The sequence below is a fragment of the Bos indicus x Bos taurus genome, chromosome 10, assembly GCF_003369695.1.
Source record: "Bos indicus x Bos taurus breed Angus x Brahman F1 hybrid chromosome 10, Bos_hybrid_MaternalHap_v2.0, whole genome shotgun sequence".
NCBI lineage: Eukaryota > Metazoa > Chordata > Mammalia > Artiodactyla > Bovidae > Bos > Bos indicus x Bos taurus.
Genome location: NC_040085.1, coordinates 11,620,500 through 11,642,765, shown reverse-complemented (window position 1 = coordinate 11,642,765; position 22,266 = coordinate 11,620,500). Strand labels below are relative to the sequence as shown.

Genomic DNA, 22,266 nt, shown 5'->3' with positions numbered 1-22,266 from the left:
CTATTCTACCTACATTTCTGCATGTTGAAATATTTCAAGATAAACAAAGAGAAGAAAGAAGTCAACTCTCTGAAAACTCAAGTTTAGAGAGAGCGATATAAGGAATAGTTTCATTGTCTCCTGAAGAGAAACTGTGAAGTGTTTCATTGCCTAAAATATAGGAGTAGTCTATTCTTTGGAGCTTTGGATATACTTTAACTCATTTATTTATCCTTTTCCTCTTTCCAGAAAGGATTTGAGGTAACTTTCAAAAAAAAAAAAAAAAGACATACAATGAGCCAGGAAAACATAAACCTAAGTAGAAAATGAGGATCAAAGATAACAAATACTCCATCAATACTGGTTAACCACAGTCAGGGTGATCAAGTTTCAAACTTGGCTCTGAACTTCTTGGCAACAGTAACCATTCCATCTCCAGCTGACCCATAAAAGCAGGTTAGGAAAACTAACCTTTGTCCTTCAAGATTTAACTTAATATTCTCCTGAGCAGGATCTCTGTGTTCTGGTTTGCATGCTTGCCTTGCTAACTAGCCAGGTTCTTCTTTCCTTTCCTTGCTTCTTCCTTTTCTTTCCTTCCTTTCTTTTCATTCTTTCATTTATATTACTCAGATGCCAAATGCTTAAGATGAAACATGTTTATGAACGCAGGTCCCATGTACTACTTATTGGATGAAATACTCTTGGGTGAGGTTTTTAACCTCTCAAGGTCTCAGTTTTCTAGTGTTCAAATAGGGGCACATGTATATCAGAGTGCAGGGAGAATAAATGAGACAATGCATGTCAAGAGCTTAAAATAGGACTCCCGTGGTGGTTCAGTGGTAAAGAATCCGCCTGCCAATGCAGGGGACATGGGTTTGATCTCTGGTCTAGGAAGCTCCCACATGCTGTGGGGCAACTAAACCCATGAGCCACAACCACAGAACCTGAGCTCTAGAGCACTCAAATAGCAACTACTGAAGCCCTTGTGCTCTAGGGCCACGTGCTGCAGCTGCTGAATCTGCTCACCTAGAGCCTGTGCGCCACAACTAGAGAAGCCACCGAAATGAGAAGACCCTGCATCGCAGTCAAGAGCAGACCCCACTTGATGTAACTAGAGAAAGCTGGCATGCGGCAACCAAGACTCAACATGGGCAAAAATAAAACATTTTTAAAAAGAGCTTAAAATAAGTGCATGATGCCACCCAATAAGTCTTATTTGTTGTTATGATTATTATTACTCAGTGGAGCATACGAATACCACTGTAGCCCCTACCCTGGAAAGGAATAGATCAGGAGCACCATGAGGCTTCATGGTCTCCTGCATCAGGCCTTTAGTGGAGTGAAGCTCACAAAGCAGGGAGCCGACCCGGGCACCATCCTCAGACAGCAGCACAGTTAATTAGCCTCAGATCCAACTGCACACTTAGCAGCCATCCCCAGACCCAACAATAACACATGTAACCACCTAACTGCTAAACCATAACCCGGGGGACGGTATCTCCCCAGTTGGCAGATTGTGTACCTTTCTGCTTTTGAGGTGATATTCTGTTTGAGCTCGAGATTGTTTTTGGAAAAAGGCAATCCTTCAGAATACACTAGCCTTGATAGTCTCAGCCTGTGGGGTATGCATCTCGCTCCCTTCCTGAAGATCCTGGAAAACCCCGAGCAGAGATGACAACTTGTCGCAGGGATCCCCACTAGCCACAGAGTCCTCAGTTGATTTCAGACACAGTAGACCCAGGTCCCCTTGCCCTTTTCTCTGGGGATTATCCTCACCAGCAAGCATGGTCCAGCAAGTCCAGCAAGCATGGGTTCGGAGGAAGTTGAGTGGCAAGGGATAAGAATGAGACGGGAGGACAGTCAGTGGGATTTGGGATCAGGCAAAACAAGGATTCAAGTAACAGAAATCACTCAGTGTGTAACAGCGGGGGTAAGCAAGAGGGAGCTCATGTACAAAGGGATGAAGAGACCAAGTGACTAAAGACGGGGCATTAAAGAGTTTTGATTTTAGAAACAAGACAGAACCCCTCTTACTAGGCTTGAAGCAGGTGCTCTGAGTTGAGCCAACCTGTAGGTTTGCCACCAAGCCAGTGAGTGCTGATCTTCTTTCAGTTCCTTAAATGCCTAGGAGGACTGGGGAGAGCCAAGAATGCACATGAACATGAAGATCTAGGCTCTTTATCATCAGGGTGGGAGGGTAGGGGGAGGAGAGGCAGCATGCAGCAAGCTAGACAGGTCGTTTATTAAACAGCCAGGCATTCCCCTGCCTGGCCTAGAGTGAGCAACCACTCCCTGCATGCCTGAGGAGTCAGATGTCCTTGCCTCTTCTATTTCCTAGAAGCCCATGAACAAGACACTCTTGTTTTTCATCTCAACGTCACCCTCAAGGTGGGCTCTCGTTTCTATGCCAAATAAGACAGAAACCCGGGGAGGGGTCACTGTTTACTAGATAGATGAGAGTTGGTCTGTATGTTTCAATTTGGAGAGATGGAGGATCATCAGCAAACACTAACAGTTCTTCCTGTCCCAGGGCACCAAAACTGTGGTTCAACCTGCTTCTAGAAGATGACAAAGAATAGCTTCATTTACTTTGTGGTCACTTTTAAATGCATTATCTCATCTGATCCTCACCATGATCTTATAAGATATGTGCTATCATGAGGAAACTGAGGTCCAGATGGTTCACAAGCTAAAGTGGGAGCTGAAGTGCCGAGATGCAAACCCAGGACAGTGAGACTTGAAAGGCTGTGTTCTGAAACATGGCTTCCTAAACTTGAGCCATTCCTAAACTTGAGGGTGACCAAGAGCTCTTAAGGACGTAGGCCTTTCTTAGTGTAAGCAAAGCAGCTTACCTTCCTTCCCTTCAAGCATTTCCGTAGGACTCTATCTTCCTGTAACTTTTGTTTTCATTTTCCCATATCCTGGTGATCCATACAGCTGCCAGGTGAAATCTGAGCAAATCGGAGAATTCCTATTTATGGACCTGTAAGATTTTGTTTCTAAAGTTGTATCACTTCTGGGTATGGTCATGGGCTCCAAAATCACTAGCATCCACCAGGACATATAACCCTGGATATATATACAAGCAGGATATAACCCCCTGCTTATATCTTTATATCTTATTTCTCTGTTTGATCTTCAACTGGAATTAGAAAAATTCGAAACTTTCACTCCTAAATCTCTAATACTTTTGAGATACAGGTACACATGCCTGCCTAGAAAAAGAGCCTCAGAGTAGCCAACAACAGAAAGACACACAATTCATAGAAGCAGACTTACTGATTAATCACTGTATCTTACATACATACACTCAGGATCTCTTAAGGCAAACACACTTCCTTCTTGTCCCTATTTGGACTCATTTTCGTATTTTCTGCTCATAGTGACCCCCAGGACTTTCTGCGGTGCACCGAGGATGCATCCTTAGAATGAGGCCTCTTCCTACATAAGTAAAGAGAAGGGCTCCTACTCAGCTCAAGAGAAATATGCAATAAATATGACAATTCTGACTGGATTAAGGAGGCAAACACGTTTTCTTTTAAAGTAATTTATTAATAAGTTTATTCTTCACTCATAAAAAAGAACATATTTTTGGCTTTGAAATCATGACATAAAATAAAGAGGTAAGTAACTAAAAATTATCAGCTGAAAGTAGACAGAAGCAACTCATGCTGAACCATGAGCGAACACTACGTGCTTTGGGCTGTAGCAGGGGCACCAGTCAAATCAAGAACCCAAGACGCAGGGCCCATTGAAGGGCCCTAGAGACTGCTCAGTTCCCAAAGGTTGTTTGGTCAACATATATAGGAAATGAATTTTCCCTTTTGCTCTTTCCTTCCTAACCTTTAACTACAAGAACAGTAGGCAATAGATGCTTTGATGCTAGTCTTTCTAGCTTGAAGGAAAAGTTTTGTTGTTGTTTTAACATTTTTTAACCCACATAGTTTCAACCATCAAAAACATAAAACAAAAATCTCAGTTGTAACTAAAAGCCATTTCTATTTTTGGTCAGTTATCTGCTGTAGGCAAAGCTTCATATAGGAATTTTTATTGTGGATTTCTATAACTGCATCCCTCACAAGCTCAATGAACATCTGTGGCCAAAGTTTCTGCAAAGCTTCATTTTTCATGTTGATTTCCGTGGCTTCCTTCACAAGATCCTCGATATACATCTTGCAGAATTTCTTTTTTTCCTTTATTTCCTGTTAGAAAAAGAATATTTTGCATAGAATCATAATTAAGCCCCAAACCAAAGCAACAATTAGCTGAACCAGAGAAGCTTGATAATCTATTCTGACCCCACTCCTCAGAGCAGGAATACTTTCCTAGACACTCTGACCCAGAGCTCTGCTTGAGTAAAGATAGCAGCTGAAGGCTTCCTTCTTGCCAGTCCACTCCCAGCTCTGTGGGACAGCTCTGTTAAAAATATATTTCTTGGCAACTATGAGAAGAAAACTTCCAGTTGAGCTAATATGAAATTCATTTGCTAATTATGGGGAGAAATAAAGATTTTAAATTGTAATTAAAAAGTGTTTATTTATTGGAATCACTGGATCATAACTACAATTTCTCTGTTGATAGACCTTCTCTCTCAGTGCAGGCAGTTTCCCTCACACAAGTCAGCTGAATGTACAGATTCACGGCTTCTAATGGTAAATGATACTAACAATATTAATTAACATGAGGTCAGTTAATGTGCATGCGTGCTAAGTTGCTTCATTCATGTCTGACTCTCGCAACCCTATGGAATGTAGCCCACTAGGCTCCTCTGTCCATGGGATTCTCCAGGCAAAAAAACTGGAGTGGATTACCATGCCCTCCTCCAGGGGATCTTCTCAACCTAGGGATCAAACCCATGTCTCTTACATCTCCTGCATTGGCAGGAGGGTTCTTTACCACTAGCACCACCTGGGAAGCCTTGAGCTCAGTTAATATCTATATACGAACACGAAATAGCCACACTCTGACTTAATTCCATATTTTAGGAAAGGATGTAGTGATATATTACACTGACTTATGTGACTGAGAATATTTGGACAAAGTTGGGGGGAAGTGTACAAGGAGAAAGAGGACATATATACAAGCCTGGGACCCAGAACTTGGCCTTCAGATGAGACAATGCACCCACTCAACTTCTGGGTCTGGCAGTCTGCAAATGAAAAGTGAAAGTCGCTCAGGTGTGTCCGACTCTTTGCAACCCCATGGACTATAGAGACCATGGAATTCTACAGGCCAGAATACTGGAGTAGTTAGCCTTTCCCTTCTCCAGGGGATCTTCTTAACCCAGGGATCAAACCCAGGTCTCCCGCATTGCAGGCGGATTCTTTACCAGCTGAGCCACAAGGGAAGCCCAAATGAAAAATCTGGGTTCAAAACACAACAGAGGAAGTTTGAGACCTGAGGTAATCGGGGCATTGGGCTTGGATTTCATCCTAGAAGCTAAAACAAAGCCATTTTAATTAATGCAAGAATTTGACACTTAATTTGGCTATTGATACTTTGAGTATTCAGGCACAATGATGGAAAATGCCATAATATATATAGGAAAAAAACATGAAATAGATCAGATAATCAGCATTAGAGGGGAAGCAATTCACATAAATGGATAAGGAAATAAGTAATAAATGTCAATGAGAAAATAGGTTTAACTAATTGAAAAACGATCTACTAAAACCTCCAAATCAAAATAGCAAAATCATTTTTAAAAAGTTAAATTTAAAATATCAACAAATACTGCCCTTAAAATCTACTATGAAGGTTTATAGTAACAAGGAAAATGCTTACACTATAATGCTAAGTGGAAAGAGAAAAAGTACAAAATGAAATTTTGATAGAGGTTGGGTTATATGAGTATATGTATTTGTCAAAACTTAACAATTGTATACCTAAGATTTTATTTCATTGTATATAAATTATGCCTCAAAATAAAAAACTATATGAATTACTGAACTCTAATGATCTGCTCCTTGCAGTCCAAGGGACTCTCAAGAGTCTTCTCCAACACCACAGTTCAAAAGCCTCAATTCTTTGGCACTCAGCTTTCTTCACAGTCCAACACTCACATCCATACATGACCACTGGAAAAAACCATAGCCTTGACTAGACGGACGTTTGTTGGCAAAGTAATGTCTCTGCTTTTCAATATGCTATCTAGGTTGGTCATAACTTTTCTTCCAAGGAGTAAACGTCTTTTAATTTCATGGCTGCAGTCACCATCTGCAGTGACTTTGGAGCCCCAAAAAATAAAGTCTGACACTGTTTCCACTGTTCCCCATCTATTTGCCATGAAGTGATGGGACCAGATGCCATGATCTTTGTTTTCTGAATGTTGAGCTTTAAGCCAACTTTTTCAGTCTCCTCTTTCACTTTCATCAAGAGGTTCTTTAGTTCCTCTTCACTTTCTGCCATAAGGGTGGTGTCATCTGCATATCTGAGGTTATTGATATTTCTCCTGGCAATCTTGATTCCATCTTGTGCTTCCTCCAGCCCAGCGTTTCTCATGATGTACTCTGCACATAAGTTAAATAAGCAGGGTGACAATATACAGCCTTGATGTACTCCTTTTCCTATTTGGAACCAGTCTGTTGTTCCATGTCCAGTTCTAACTGTTGCTTCCTGACCTGCATATAGGTTTTTCAAGAGGCAAGGAGATCAGCCCTGGGATTTCTTTGGAAGGAATGATGCTAAAACTGAAACTCCAGTACTTTGTTCACCTCATATGAAGAGTTGACTCATTGGAAAAGACTCTGATGCTGGGAGGGATGGGGGCAGGAGGAGAAGGGGACGACAGAGGATGAGATGGCTGGATGGCATCACTGACTCGATGGACGTGAGTCTGAGTGAACTCCGGGAGTTGGTGATGGACAGGGAGGCCTGGCGTGCTGCGATTCATGGGGTCACAAAGAGTTGGACATGACTGAGCGACTGAACTGAACTGAACTGAATGATCTGCTTGCTAAATCATTTAGGGAGAAGCATGGTAATGTGTGCAATTACTTGGAAATAAATTTTAAAAATAAGATGGATTATTGATGGATAGAGGATGGGGAAAAGCATAGATAAGTGATAAAGCAAGTACATGGTACAGTACAATACTAACAGTAGAATTTAAGTTTGGGGAATGAATGTTTACTGTAAAATTATTTCAACTTTTTCATATATTTGAAATTTTCATTAAAAAGTTACAAAAATATATTCAATATTAATGAAAGGAAATATACTGAAGTGTCATTAAGATTGTCTTAGGGTAGTGAGATGAATATTTCTACTCCTTTTTTATACTTCTCTTTCTTTTCCAAAGTTTTACAATTTATAAAACAAAAAATAAATATGTTTTGGATTCTTGATTAATTAACAGAAGTTAACAACGAGTCCCAGTTGTCACTAACTTCCTCTAACAGAGGCACATTTTGGAAATTTTATTATGACATATAAGATTTCTCTAAATAATCACCATTCAGGGCTCAACATGCTGATCTGATTTGATTTAGTTCATGTGCTAAAAGCAACAGGTCACGTATTGACCTATCATAAAAATATGCACATATTCTGATGGGCAATAAATAACAGATGGTTCCAGCTGGTGACTTCTCTGGTGAGCCAAACTTCACTAACTCTGAAATATTGTCTGGGACCTAGTCATGTGCACTAAGTTAGCTTATCAATGAGAACAGCATTTAGCTGCTCCCTTTTAACACTCAGTAAATTTGGGAAACATGGAGAATACCAGGAAGAAAGATAAGTGTGAATCACTGGAGATCAAAAACTAAAACAAGCAATATTTTGCAACGAGCAATGTATTTACATAAGTAGAAGACCTCTCTTACAGACGTGTAAGTTTCTTAAAACATGATTTTGAATTTTTAAAAAATTTCTAGCAGTAGGACCAGAAAATTTTTATAGTAATAAAGGATAAGAAAAATATAAAGATATTTAAATGATTTTTGTTAAATAATTTATATATAATATGAATTAAACTTTTCTAATTGGCATAGTGCAATTTTTGGTGCTTTACAATTTTGTGCTAGTTTCTTCCATGACTTCTTTATAAACATGTTGATACAGAATTATATCTAATATATACTAACCCTTAATTAGTAAATGTGTTTGAAAGCATCTTTGCTTCATCATTTCTTCTCTCCACTAAGCCAATTACTCTGCATCTCCATGCAATATACTCTAAAACTCATCAGGTGTCTGCCAGCACAACTCATTCTGCATGTACAGAATGATCCTCTTAAGAGCACATTAGAGATACTTCTCTTGCCCTGACCTGTCAAGAAGTTGCTCCTCTTTGAATAATGCTTTTTCCATTCTCAAATGCTTTCACACAGCACACACTTATTCTTTTTCTATCCCTGTAGGGGGTATAAAACAAGTATTTCACAAGTTCAATCCTGATGAGATGAACTCTACAATATTGTTTATGTTAGTTCATTGAACTAAAATTCTATTGTCATGAAGATAGAAAAAAGCAGGTCATGGTAGACTTGTTATAAAGTTATTTGAACAATAATGGTACTTGTATAGGAATTTAATCCATATCTCCATTTTATAAACGGGACTCTAAGGTTAACAAAGTTTGAGAGACTTGCGCAGGATTGGCTGTCATCTACTAATACCTACCGGAGAAAATGCTAATTTAGCTCTTGAAGAACCTGCAGTTTAGTTGGAGAGATATCCTATACACATTGAAAGCTTAACTAAAAGAAAGGAAACAGTACATGAGTGCTGGATGAGATGTGTAGACAGCAAATACCACCAGAGTTCAAAGAACGAGAGCCCTTTGAGCTGGGGTGGTCAAGACGACTTCAGGAAGCATTCAGGATAAACTGAAAGGAGCCAAGGCCAGCAATCAGAAGGCCTGAGTCCTAGAGGCAGTTCAGTCAGGAACTCACTATGTGAGCCTCAGCTGTTCACCTAAGTTTCCAGTTTTCCTCAGCTGTCTAATAACAGGATTGGATTCTTTAAAGTCCCTTTCAGCTTTCCATCCATCTTAAATCTTTTTCAGAATGAGTCAGGGCATTGGACCTACCAAGCAACAGAATTATACGTGTCATAGGCATAGTGAAAGGGGCGGCTTATCTTGATTTGTGAGAAACTTACTTCAAGTAATTCCTTCAACAACTCAAGATACACAGAGGCGAGAGAATCAGCACTTTGTGTTGCAGTGAGTAAAACATTTTCCAGGAAGTGGGGAATGCTACATTGTGAGTCAAGAGAAAGTGATTAACGACCAGGGCAAGGTCTTTCAGGTAATAAATAAGTGGTGGAATCATGGGCTCAGATCCAAATCCCCTAATGGCATATTATTCTTTCCAAATGTTATGTGGCTTCAGATTTTATTTTTCCCTTTGATACTTCTCAAAACAGGAGTCAGCATTGCTATCTTTACTTCTTGATTGCTTATTTACCTCTCAAACCACTTTAATCAAGACTCTGCTTATATGACTCCATGGAAACTCTACCTGTTTTTTTCAAAAAATGACCTCTATTGCCAAATTTATCAAAATTTCTCCCTACAGTTTGTGCCCTTGGGGGGTGGGGGGGTTAGAAAATCATAGCCTACCGAATCACGGTCATATTTTCAACTGTTTTTTAAGTGAGAATTTTAAAGTTTGCTTTTCATATTTGGGTTTTTATTTGATCTGGAGTTAATTTTTTTAATATGGTTTTTAAGAAAGTACACCATAGTAGGGATATGTATTCTGATTTGATATTTCATTTCCTCAATAGCATTTATTAGCTAGTCTGTCTGTACTAGTCAGCAATACCTGATATCTGTACAAAGTTTTCCCACAAACATGGGATAGTTCTGGCTATTTTGTCCATGGATCTACGAATCTATTCTTATATGGCCTCAATTACTACAGCTAAAAATAGTACTTCATATCTGGTAAGGCAACTTCTCTTCACTTATACTGTTGTGTTATTTTAAGTTCTTTGCTCTATCAAACACCTTTAGGATCAACTGATGAAGTTCTACAAATAACTTTTCTAAATTTTTATTAGAATTGCCTTATACTGATGGATTTAGGAAGAACTGACATCTTTACTATGTAGAAAGTTTCTGTCCATAAACATAAACCATCTATTTAGTTCTTCCTCAGTGTCTTTCAATAAAACTTTATAATTTTCTCTGTGGAGGGCTTATATATATTTTAAAGAAAGCTGAGCACCGAAGAATTGATGCTTTTGAACTATGGTGTTGGAGGAGACTCTTGAGAGTCCCCTGGACTGCAAGGAGATCCAACCAGTCCATTTCAATGGAGATCAATCCTGGGTGTTCATTGGAAGGACTGATGCTGAGGCTGAAACTCCAATACTTTGCCACCTGATGCAAAGAGCTGATTCATTTGAAAAGACCCTGATGCTGGGAAAGACTGAGGGCAGGAGGAGAAGGGGATGACAGAGGATGAGATGGTTGGATGGCATCACCAACTCAATGGACATGGGTTTGGGTGAACTCTGGGAGTCGGTGATGGACAGGGAGGCCTGGCGTGCTGCGGTTCATGGGGTCGCAAAGAGTCGGACATGACTGAGCGACTGAACTGAACTGACAGTGTTTATTGTCATGGTAAATGGTATATTATTTTAAACTTATTTTTGAATAAGTAACACAACCTATACGGGATTGTTGGTCCCTTTTCTCACTGATTTCTAAAAGTTCTTGATAATTTAGGGAGATTAGTTGCAAATTATTTCTTTCATTTGTTTTTTGTCATTGCTTATTTTATCTCTCTGAAGGTCTTTCTGATCTCAGTGCTGCACATAAATCTTTCATGGTTTTTTGTAGATATTTTACCCTTTCATTATAAACTTCAACATCTCTGACTCATTTAGAATTAATGCGGATGTAAGTATAAAGTCTGAATCCAGCTCTTTTCCCTCCTTAATTCCGTAGTTATTTTCAAATCACTACTGGGATAATCCTTCTTGATTTGCTTGAGATTATTCTTTATCATATAATAAATTCTCTTTTTTATATAGATGTATATTTGAATTTTCCATTCTATCTCATTAGACTATCTTTCCATAAACACCCTGTTTTAACTGATAAGATCATAATACGTCTTAATTTATCTAGTAGTGCTAGTTTTCTCCCCATCATTTTTCTTTTTCAGAGTTTTTATGGTTATTTATGTTTATTTTCCCACAGGTACTGTAGAATCAATTCAATGTAAAATTTTTGGCTTCTTATTGGGATTATATTAAATTTTAAATTATTTTAAGGAAAACTGACTTTTAAAAATTGGAGTTTGGTTTCTTCACACTGCTGTGTTGAAGAGAATCAGCCGTACGTGTACATGAATCTCCTCTTTGTTTTGATTTCCTTTCCCTTTAGGTCACCACAGAGCACTGAGTAGAGTTCCCCTGAGCTACACTCTCCCGACTTACTGATTTACATTATCCCTGCATATGTCTATCTCCTCCATCAGAACGTGAGATTCATGAGGATAATAACAGCGTCTTTTTACAGTCCAAGTATTACACGTGACAGGTGCTCAATACGTGAGTTTTGAATGTAAGAAAGGATAACTATAAAGATGACTTCAAGTAATTCATTTCAAATATTTAAAGAGTTTTCATAAGGAAGATATTTGCTCTGTTTCCTACATAAGGCAACATCAGCATCACTAATTCAAAGTTATTAGGAGGCAGCTTAACATGGGGAAGAATTTCTCCACTGTTGGAGTTGCTCAGTGATATATAACTACCTCATGAAGCAGTAACCTTTCATGCACTAGAATTTAAAGCAGAATCTTTTCAAAACATCCTTCAGGATGCTATAAAAATATTGTTGCATTGAGTTAAATGCTTTTCAAAGTATAATCTTTAGAGGCCTATGGGTTCCAAAGAGATTCTTCAGGTCTGGGAATGAGGTGAGGAGAAAGGAAAAGAATAGAAGATCCAATCAAACAGAGCTCTGAACCCCATCTACAACGGGAGCAGCTCTGCTGTTTTGCTTTCTTTTGACATAATGAGTTTTCAGCTACAATATAGTTTGAATAAAGAATCTCACAACCATTATAAAACATTTGAAAAATATTTGGCCAATACACACTCACACAGCCCCCTAAACCCCTCAAAAACTCTTGCAGAATTTTAACAGCTTATTTTTATATGGATGGCCTGTTTCTTCACCTTCTCTGATTTCCATCAAGGCACATACTGCATGGTTGTCTTCTTTATAGTTCTGCAGTCCCCTAACACAGCATTCCCTCAAAAAACTTCTGAACACATACAGGAGTAAAGAATTGGTTCTAGCCTTTCTGTCTAAAAGACTATAGTGGAAACAAAATAGGTTAAAACTATGTGACTAAGAACACAGAAGCTAATGCTGTAGGAGAATAAAATAGTGAATTAAAACCTCAAGGACCTAGGCAAAGCACAGAAATGGAGGTTCTGTTGTGTCTTCTGCCAGTCTGGCACAAGCTAGGAAAGTACTCAGAGCAAGTCTATTCCAGTTTTCTTAATTCAGAGATCTGAATCCTGGTCCTACTTCGGTCTAAATTTTTGGTACCTATTTCTTTTCAATATTTCTTTTCTGCTTAAATATATTGAACTAAGGGCTCTACTTCTCCCTAATTCCTTGGTGCCTACTGCCCCCAGCTCTGGATATGAGGTTGACTAACATTCCAGATTTTAAAAAGGTTATCTTAAATGAGTAGGAGAGAAACATATAACTCCCAAGTCTCAAGCCATTTGGAATTTATCCAGGCACTAAGTTCCAAAGATAATGGTAGTTTTACCTCTAGCTTTTCAGTATAGAAGTCTCTCGTGGTATAATTCAGTGTAGCACGATTTGTGTTTTCTCCCACAAGTCTCTTGCTATCATTATTTTCTTCACTGACAATACCAGGTTTTTTCCCTTTGGTTTCTAGAAGATATCGGAATTGCTTCTTCCTGTAGAAAGATGGTAAAGAGACTTAGAGAGTTACTTATCCAATTGGTGAAAATGTCTTTTCTGTTGATTTTTGAGGGTGGCATATGCTTTTTTGAATATCTGTTTTATGAGTTTGAGTTTTTAAAGTCAATTCACTACTCCAATTTCTCTACTAATTAAGTTATATAACTCAAATTCTTTTGTTTTTTACTACCAATCATCAACAAAGACATGTCTCAAGCATTTCTAAAATGAAAAAAAACTGTCTTTAAAAAATCAATATAAAACTTAAACAACACAGAACACACACACAAAAAGCAATTAAACACATGGTAGACCAAACTTCCATAGTCTTTATATCCCATGAAACATGTTAGTTACACATCTTATAAATCACAAAAATAGTTCATAATTTCATTATGTAGTTCAGTAGTATTATCCATAGCTACAAATGGAATGGAATACTGGTTTAAGTTTAGGAAAAGCAGAACGAAAGTACTTCTAGCTGTTATCACATCAAGGGCAAGATCTCAGCAGGAGGTAAATAATGAAACAGGAAGCTTCGTTTGATCATGAAGAACATAGACAGTGTTCATAGTATCACCTGCAGACCCACAAGCCTAGAATTACAGACGACAGCAACTCATCATTCATGAAGGTTGCTTTCTGGTTTCTACCACTTAGGGTGTCTCTCAGGGAAGTGATGTAACTACTATGAACTGTGAACTGAAGACTGGGAGCAAAAAGGGAATATATCTTTTAGAAAATGTCTTCATTTTTCCAATTTAATATGAGTATAACACAGCGATTTAAAAAATTATAAGGAGTACATATTTTGAAAAGTATGAAGAAAAAGCGTAAAATCATCCATAAATATATAACATATAAATCTATATAAATCAGTAACATTGTTCACATTAGACATATTTCCTCATAGACTTTCTCTGTGAATTTTTGTAAAAAGTTAAGATCATACTAAACATCCAGGTTTGTATACTGTTTTTGTTTAATGCTATATAATAAGCATTTTCTATGTTATTAAAATTAATATTTTAATAAATGAATAAAATTTAATTGTGATGTAGGTCAATTTATATGATCAATCTCGTTTACTGGATATTTTGGTAGCATAATTTTCTCACTCTTATAAAGAAGAAAGTAATATATATATTTATCTATATTTATTTTATTGATTTTTAATTATGAAAGCAATATACAAGTTATCCATCACTTTCAGTAGTGTTTTCAAATAATCAGTTTTTCATTATGTTTTCAATGTCATCTCCTTTATTTAATTTTCTTCAGGATTACTTTGCTATTGTTTTCCTAACTTCTTTAGATAAATGTTTAGCTCCTTCATTTTCAGTCTTTATTCTTTCCTAATGTACTCATTTCAATATATATATTGATTTTAAGATCTCACAATACTATTATCGTTGCTTTATATAGTTGATGTTTATTTACTTTCATCCCACAAATTTACTACTTTCTTTGCTCTTTAGTTTTCCTTGCACATCAGAATTTCTATCTGGGATCAAGTTCTTTCTGCCTTAATTAGAGACTATCATTTCTTCTACTGCAGGAATACTGATGGCAAATCTCTTAAAATCCTTTTTTTAGAAACTAATACAATAATTTTAACAAAAAGAATAATAACAAAACAGAACAAACCCCAAAAGATAATTCCAAGTACTACATACATACAGTAAAAAGTAAGCTTCTGCACTATGAAATCCTACTGTTTTCAGTTTAACTCCTAGAGACAATCATTTCTAAAAAATAAAATATTTAAAATTACACAAGGAAATCTCTGAAGTATATGTTCTATTTCTCACAAATTGCAGCATACTATACAATTGTTCTATATCTTATATTTTTAGTTTCTAAAACGTCTTAAAGATTATTTCATATCAGAACTTCTAATAATTTTCATATCTGCAAGTAATTGGTCCTTTATTAATGGACATGTAGCTGGTTTTACAAAAGGCAGAGGAACCAGAGATCAAATTGCCAATGTCTGCTGGATCATCAAAAAAGCCAGAGAGTTCCAGAAAAACATCTATTTCTGCTTTATTGATTATGCCAAAGCATTTGACTGCATGGATCACAATAAACTGTGGAAAATTCTGAAAGAGATGAGAATACCAGACCACCTGACCTGCCTCTTGAGACACCTATATGCAGGTCAGGAAGCAACAGTTAGAACTGGACATGGAACAACAGACTGGTTCCAAATAGGAAAAGGAGTACGTCAAGGCTGTATATTGTCACCCTGCTTATTTAACTTATATGCAGAGTACATCAGGAGAAACGCTGGACTGGAGGAAGCACAAGCTGGAATCAAGATTGCCGGGAGAAATATCAATAACTTCATATATGCAGATGACACCATCCTTATGGCAGAAAGTGAAGAAGAACTAAAGAGCCTCCTTTTTTTTTTAATTTTATTTTTAAACTTTACAATATTGTATTGGTTTTGCCAAATATCGAAATGAATCCGCCACAGGTATACATGTGTTCCCCATCTTGAACCCTCCTCCCTCCTCCCTCCTCCCTCCCCATACCCTCCCTCTGGGTCGTCCCAGTGCACCAGCCCCAAGCATTCAGTATCGTGCATCAAACCTGGACTGGCGACTAGTTTCATATATGACATTATACGTATTTCAATGCCGTTCTCCCAAATCATCCCACCCTCTCCCTCTCCCACAGAGTCCAAAAGACTGTTCTATACATCAGTGTCTCTTTTGCTGTCTTGTATACAGGGTTATTGTTACCATCTTTCTAAATTCCATATATATGCATTAGTATACTGTATTGGTGTTTTTCTTCCTGGCTTACTTCACTCTGTATAATAGGCTCCAGTTTCATCCACCTCATTAGAACTGATTCAAATGTATTCTTTTTAATGGCTGAGTAATACTCTATTGTGTATATGTACCACTGCTTTCTTATCCATTCATCTGCTGATGGACATCTAGGTTGCTTCCATGTCCTGGCTATTATAAACAGTGCTGCGATGAACATTGGGGTACACGTGTCTCTTTCAATTCTGGTTTCCTCAGTGTGTATGCCCAGCAGTGGGATTGCTGGATCATAAGGCAGTTTTATTTCCAGTTTTTTAAGGAATCTCCACACTGTTCTCCATAGTGGCTGTCCTAGTTTGCATTCCCACCAACAGTGTAAGACAGTTCCCTTTTCTCCACACCCTTTCCAGCATTTATTGCTTGTAGACTTTTGTATCGCAGCCATTCTGACTGGCGTGAAATGGTACCTCATAGTGGTTTTGATTTGCATTTCTCTGATAATGAGAGATGTTGAGCATCTTTTCATGTGTTTGTTAGCCATCTGTATGTCTTCTTTGGAGAAGTGTATATTTAGTTCTTTGGCCCATTTTTTGATTGGGTCATTTATTTTTCTGGAATTGAGCTGTAGGAGTTGCTTGTATATTTTTGAGATTAGTTGTTTGTCAGTTGCTTCATTTGCTATTATTTTCTCCCATTCTGAAGGCTGTCTTTTCACCTTGCTTATAGTTTCCTTTATTGTGCAGAAGCTTTTAAGTTTAATTAGGTCCCATTTGTTTATTTTTGCTTTTATTTCCAATATTCTGGGAGGTGGGTCATAGAGGATCCTGCTGTGATGTATGTCAGAGAGTGTTTTGCCTATGTTCTCTTCTAGGAGTTTTATAGTTTCTGGTCTTACGTTTAGATCTTTAATCCATTTTGAGTTTATTTTTGTGTATGGTGTTAGAAAGTGCTCTAGTTTCATTCTTTCACAAGTGGTTGACCAGTTTTCCCAGCACCACTTGTTAAAGAGATTTTTTTAATCCATTGTATATTCTTGCCTCCTTTGTCACTAAAGAGCCTCTTGATGAAAGTGAAAGAGGAGAGTGAAAAAGTTGGCTTAAAGCTCAACATACATGGCATCCGGTCCCATTACTTCATGGGAAATAGATGGGGAAACAGTGGAAACAGTGGCTGACTTTAGTTTTGGGGGCTCCAAAATCACTGCAGATGGTGACTGCAGCCATGAGATTAAAAGTCGCTTACTTCTTGGAAGGAAAGTTATGACCAACCTAGACAGCATATTAAAAAGCAGAGACGTTACTTTGTCAACAAAGGTCCGTCTAGTCAAGGCTATGGTTTTTCCAGTAGTCATGTATGGATGTGAGAGTTGGACTATAAAGAAGGCTGAGCACTGAAGAATTGATGCTTTTGAACAGCAGTGTTGGAGAAGACTCTTGCAAGTCCCTTGGACTGCAAGGAGATCCAACCAGTCCATTCTAAAGGAGATCAGTCCTGGATGTTCATTGGAAGGACTGATGTTGAAGCTGAAATTCCAATACTTTGGCCACCTGATGTGAAGAGCTGACTCATTTGAAAAGACCCTGATGCTGGGAAAGACTGAGGGCAGGAGGAAAAGGGGACGACAGAGGATGAGATGGTTGGATGGCATCACCGACTCAATGGACATGGGTTTGGGTGGACTCTGGGAGTTGGTGATGGACAGGGAGGCCTGACGTGCTGCGGTCCATGGGTTCGCAAAGAGTTGGACACAACGGAGCGACTGAACTGAACTGAACTGAGTGAATTTTCGTATTTTTGTTATTTAACATTATAAACACTGTAACGAAAATCCCTGGATACCTATGTTTGTGCTGTCTATAACTTTGTGATCAAACAACTTTTTTAAAGTTTTAAGGCAGTTGTATCTTGTTTTCTGAGAATTTGCTTCTCTTGTTTCTTTGCTTTTCCAATTGCAATTGTACAGGTTTTTGTCTCATTCTTTTTTAATTTTATGATATTATCATTACAGAAAGTTATGTGCATGAATATGCTTTTTGAGATATATGAAGATTTTCTTTGAGTTTAAATATATGTTCAATTTTTGAAAGTTTTAAATAGGTATTTAAATAGGCTTTTTTCCCCCTGAATTGGGAATAAGTTTCTAGAAATAAAATTCTAAATACATTTATTTGGTACAGTGTGTTAAGTGAGTTATTCAAATCCTCAGTATTATTTTCTAATTGTGTTTATTTGATCAAATGATCAAATAGGTTAAATATTTACCACAATAATGTGAATTTGTTAATATGTACTTATATTTGTTAACATATTTAGAAGCTGTGATCTTGGTTACATTAAGTTTCATAATTCTCTTTTTTGGTGGATTTTAAGTTTTTGATATCATCAAAATGACGGGCTGGATTAGTTACAAGCTGGAATCAAGATAGGTGGGAGAAACAGCAACAATCTAAGTTATTTGGATGATATCACTCTAATGCTCTGATGGCAGAAAGAGAAGAGGAACTAAAGAACCTCTTGATGAGGGTGAAGGAGGAGAGTGAAAAAGCCAGCTTAAAATTAATATTAAAAATACTCACATCATGGTATCTGACCCCATTCATTACTTCAGGGCAAATAGAAAGGGAAAAGGTAGAAGTAGTGACAGACTTCCTCTTATTGGTCTCTAAAATCACTGTGGATGGTAACTGCAGCCATGAAATTAGAAGACCATTGCTTCTTGGCAGGAAAGCTATGACAAACTTAGTGTGTTTGCCAACAAAGGTCCATGTAGTCAAGGCTATGGTCTTCCCAGTGGTTACATATGGTTGAGAGAGCTGGACCATAAAGAAGGCAGAGTGCCAAAGAATTGATGCCTTCGAACTGTGGTGCTGGAAAAGACTTCTGAGAGTTGCTTGGACAGCCAAGATATCAAACCAGTCAATCTTAAAGGAAATCAATCCTGAATACTCATTGGAAGGACTGATGCTGAAGCTGAAGCTCCAGCATTTTGGTCACTGATGTGAACAGCTAAATCATTGGAAAAGCCCCTGATGCTGGGAAAGATTGAGGGCAGAAAGAGAAAAGGGTGTCAGAGGATGAGATGGATGGATGGCATCACCAATGCAATGGACATGAACTTGGGCAAACTCTGGGACATGGTAAGGGACAGGGAAGTCTGGCATGCTGTGGTCCACGGGGTTGCCGAGTTGGACACGACTGGACAACTGAACAACATCATCAATTCTATCACCACTAGTAGTAATATTCCCATGGTTATTTATTGTTATTTGCCTGTTATATATTTTCCATCCCTTTATTTTCAACCTTTATATATTGCTTTAGGAGTATGTCTCAAAAACAAAATGAAATTTAGTTTTTAACCCAAGCTGAGAGCTATTTTCAATTAATAGAATTTCATTCATGAATATTTATTGTGATAACTGACATGTTAATTTTTTTCTTCCCATCCTGCATTTTTTGTTGATCAGTGGTTTTTTTCTTTTAATGATTTAGAAATTGTACATCTTATCTTCTTTTCTAATGGTAGCCCTTGAGATTTGAAAACACATAGATAAACATATACTTTTCTATTTCTCCCAAACAGGGAAAGAAACTTGGCAAACTTCAACATCCTTTCTCTGAGGATATTCTGGGATTATTTTTTTCAGGTTATTAAAATTTTTTGCATTATGTGCTGTGCTTAGTTGCTCAGTCGTGTCCAACTCTTTGCTACCCCATGTACTGTTGGTCGTCAGGCTCCTCTGTCCATGGGTATTCTCCAGCAAGAATACTGGAGTGGGTTACCATGCTCTCCTCCAGGGCATCTTCCCAACCCAGGGATCAAACCCAGGTCTACCTGCAGTGCGGGCAGATTCTTTACCAACTGAGCCACCAGGGAAGCCCACTTATTAATGAGTCTTTCCACAACATCATTTCTTTAATTCAGTGCTTCCTATTTTTTACATTTACTGCTCATTTTGTAGCAGCACCTCGCTCAGTACTTTTTTTCCAGAATGTTCTGTGGGCTTTTTAGAGAGTTCAGCTCTGCCAATCAGATACACATGGGTAAGCTCTGAAATCAGAACTGAACTAAGTGGGAGAGTAAGCACGCCAGATACCCCTTTTATTGGTATGAATCATAGTAGAGCCAAGTTTTGAGGAGGGGAGCGGGGAACTCCCTGACCCCTGTGTGAACAGTGGAGGCCATGGTCTGGACAGGCATCCTGACTCCCCAGCCCCAGACTGTAGCCAAGGTGGCAGTGTCTTGGTGGACCGGCTCTGTGGTATCCTTGTGGGACCCCCTCCAGGCCCAGGCTAGAGGCTGCTTCCCTGTCCCTCTCAGTGACTTTGTAGATAGCTCATTTCTTGTATACCAGTTGTTTTCTCCTTCCTCTGGTCAGGGTGAATTCCCTATAACCGAGGCGTGACTGGCACGCCATCTTTGGCTTTCCTCTCTCCACGCCGCACCCTGTCAGTCCGTGTTTTCTGTCAGGTACACTTCTCTGTGTTTTTCAGTTATCTTCTCTATTCTTTCTTAGTTCAGACCCTTATAACCTCTCTCCTGGAATACAGACTGGCCTCCTGAATGGTCTCCGTTCCTTCCATCTCGATCCTCTCAAATGGCAGCTATTCTAGAACATGAATCTAACCACATGATTGTTGTGCTTAATTACAAAGCACAGTATTCATTTTGTTTTTCATGGATTTCTGGGCTCCTCAAAATCAGATCACAATCAATCTTTCTACTTTCACTCTCTATCACAATTCACAATCATCCTATGCTCTAATTATACTGAATTATTTACAACTCCCTGTGCCTTTGCAGATCTCCTTCCCTCATACCCTGTATCTGAAAAAAAGATTATTCATTCCCGACGAGCTAGAAAAACGTTAACTCCTTGTGAAGCCTTCCTCAATGTTCTTCCAAAGCGTAATCTCTCCCATACTTTTACAGCCCTCTCTTACAACATCTGAAATGTCTTATCTTATTAGCTCATAAACTAGTAAGTTAATTTATTAGCTTATAAGCCACAAAAAAGCAAGAACTTTATCATATTCATCTTTATATCCCCAATACTTTGGAGAAGGCCAAACAAAAACAAATTTAGGATGTTTGTGGAATGAATAAATAGCACAATTAAGAAGTGTGTGTTATGTATTACTTTGTCTGGTGCAACAATACTTCTATAAAAACTATAGAAATGAAAGTTTACCTGGCATCACCCAGTATTGAAATCAGACGGTACTGGGGTAATTCAGAAGATGCTACATGGGCTAGGATTCCAAACAGCCTCTCAGCCATTATCATATCATTTTGCGTCACCTGAAGAGACAAATAGGAAAGGGGTAAAAAATGACATTGCCTCTTAACTTGATACAACTAACACAATCTCATAGAAATGTCCAGATTAAATATTTTCTTGGAGGGACTTCCTTGGTGGTCCAATGGTTGAGAATCCAATACAGAGGATGCCAGTTCGAGTCTTGGTTGGGGAACTAAGATCCCACATGCTGCAGGGCAACGAAGCCTGCAAACCGCAACTACAGAGCCATGCACTGCAAGGAAGACCCCACATGTTGCAACTAAGACCTGATGCAGCAGCCAAAAATAAATTAATTAATTAAAAAATTTCTTTTCAGGGAAAATACATTCTCCTGGGCTGTAAGAAGAGAGTGAGTTCTGACTGATATTTCTCTTTTCTCCCTGAGCTTGATTAGAATGTAGATTTACAAATGTGGCTTATAGTGATGGAAGAGGGCTGGGAGGTGAGGTGTTAGCTCTGACTTAGAAGCCATGGTTCCTGAGGATTATACTTGAAACACCTTAAATTCTTAATCAATTTTTTTTTTTTTGCAAAAATCCCAAAGCTTCTTTGAGTAGAATGATTTAAGGGGGAAAATCTCAAGTGTCGATGGAATAGATTAACTTTAATAATGTGTTAAAGGCAAGTCAACGTGTTGTCAATATCTTGTTCCTGAAAGGATAATTTCATCCCTTTCTGAGGGAATGAACATTGGATTAGGAATGGCACTCCTGCTTCTTCTCAAGTTGCATCCACCTTTCTCCCCACAAGGAATAATTTGTCACAGCTATATTCCCCATGTGGGCTCGTTCCTGTGTTAACCAAGAAACTACTAAAAGCTAAAAGCAAGACTTACATTAATATCTGGGCATTTTTTAAATATAAAATTAGGTTTCTTGCATTTTAAATACTATTTCTTTGCCAATAGAATTCAGTGGTTCCCAATCAGGGGCCACTTTGGCCCCTAGGGAATGTTTGCCAGCATCTGGAGATGCTTTTGGCTCATTGCAACTGGTGGACAGATGCTACCAGCATCTAGTGAGTTGAAGCCACTTAAGCCACTTAATAACCCACAACATACGGGACAGTCCCCATAACAAAAAATAATCTGGTCCAAAATGTCAACAGAGCTGAGGTTGAGAGACCCTGATACATTCTGGATCTTTAAAATCTTTATTCTTAACACTTGTTATAATTACCTACACAGGGATTTTCTGGAAAATAACCCATAATTCACAAGCGACTTATACATATGAATCACTGCAGGCTGACTCTTTCCCTTCCTTCCCTAGACTTCAGCAGTTACTGAGGCTGC

General features: G+C 38.2%; 1 protein-coding gene across 4 annotated transcripts in view; it reads right to left on the bottom strand.

Annotated features, from left to right (window-relative positions):
• Positions 1 to 3,510: 3,510 nt before the first annotated feature.
• Positions 3,511 to 22,266, bottom strand: part of LRRC49 (leucine rich repeat containing 49) — a 157,803-nt gene continuing 139,047 nt past the window's right edge. For all 4 annotated transcript variants that reach the window (XM_027553100.1, XM_027553099.1, XM_027553102.1 and 1 more), the window contains 3 exons: positions 20,862 to 20,971; positions 12,732 to 12,885; positions 3,511 to 4,181 (listed from right to left, as the gene is read on the bottom strand). In XM_027553100.1, coding sequence (XP_027408901.1) covers positions 3,978 to 4,181; positions 12,732 to 12,885; positions 20,862 to 20,971 — 468 coding nt within the window. In that variant the 3' untranslated portion in view covers positions 3,511 to 3,977. The remainder of the gene's footprint in view (positions 4,182 to 12,731; positions 12,886 to 20,861; positions 20,972 to 22,266) is intronic.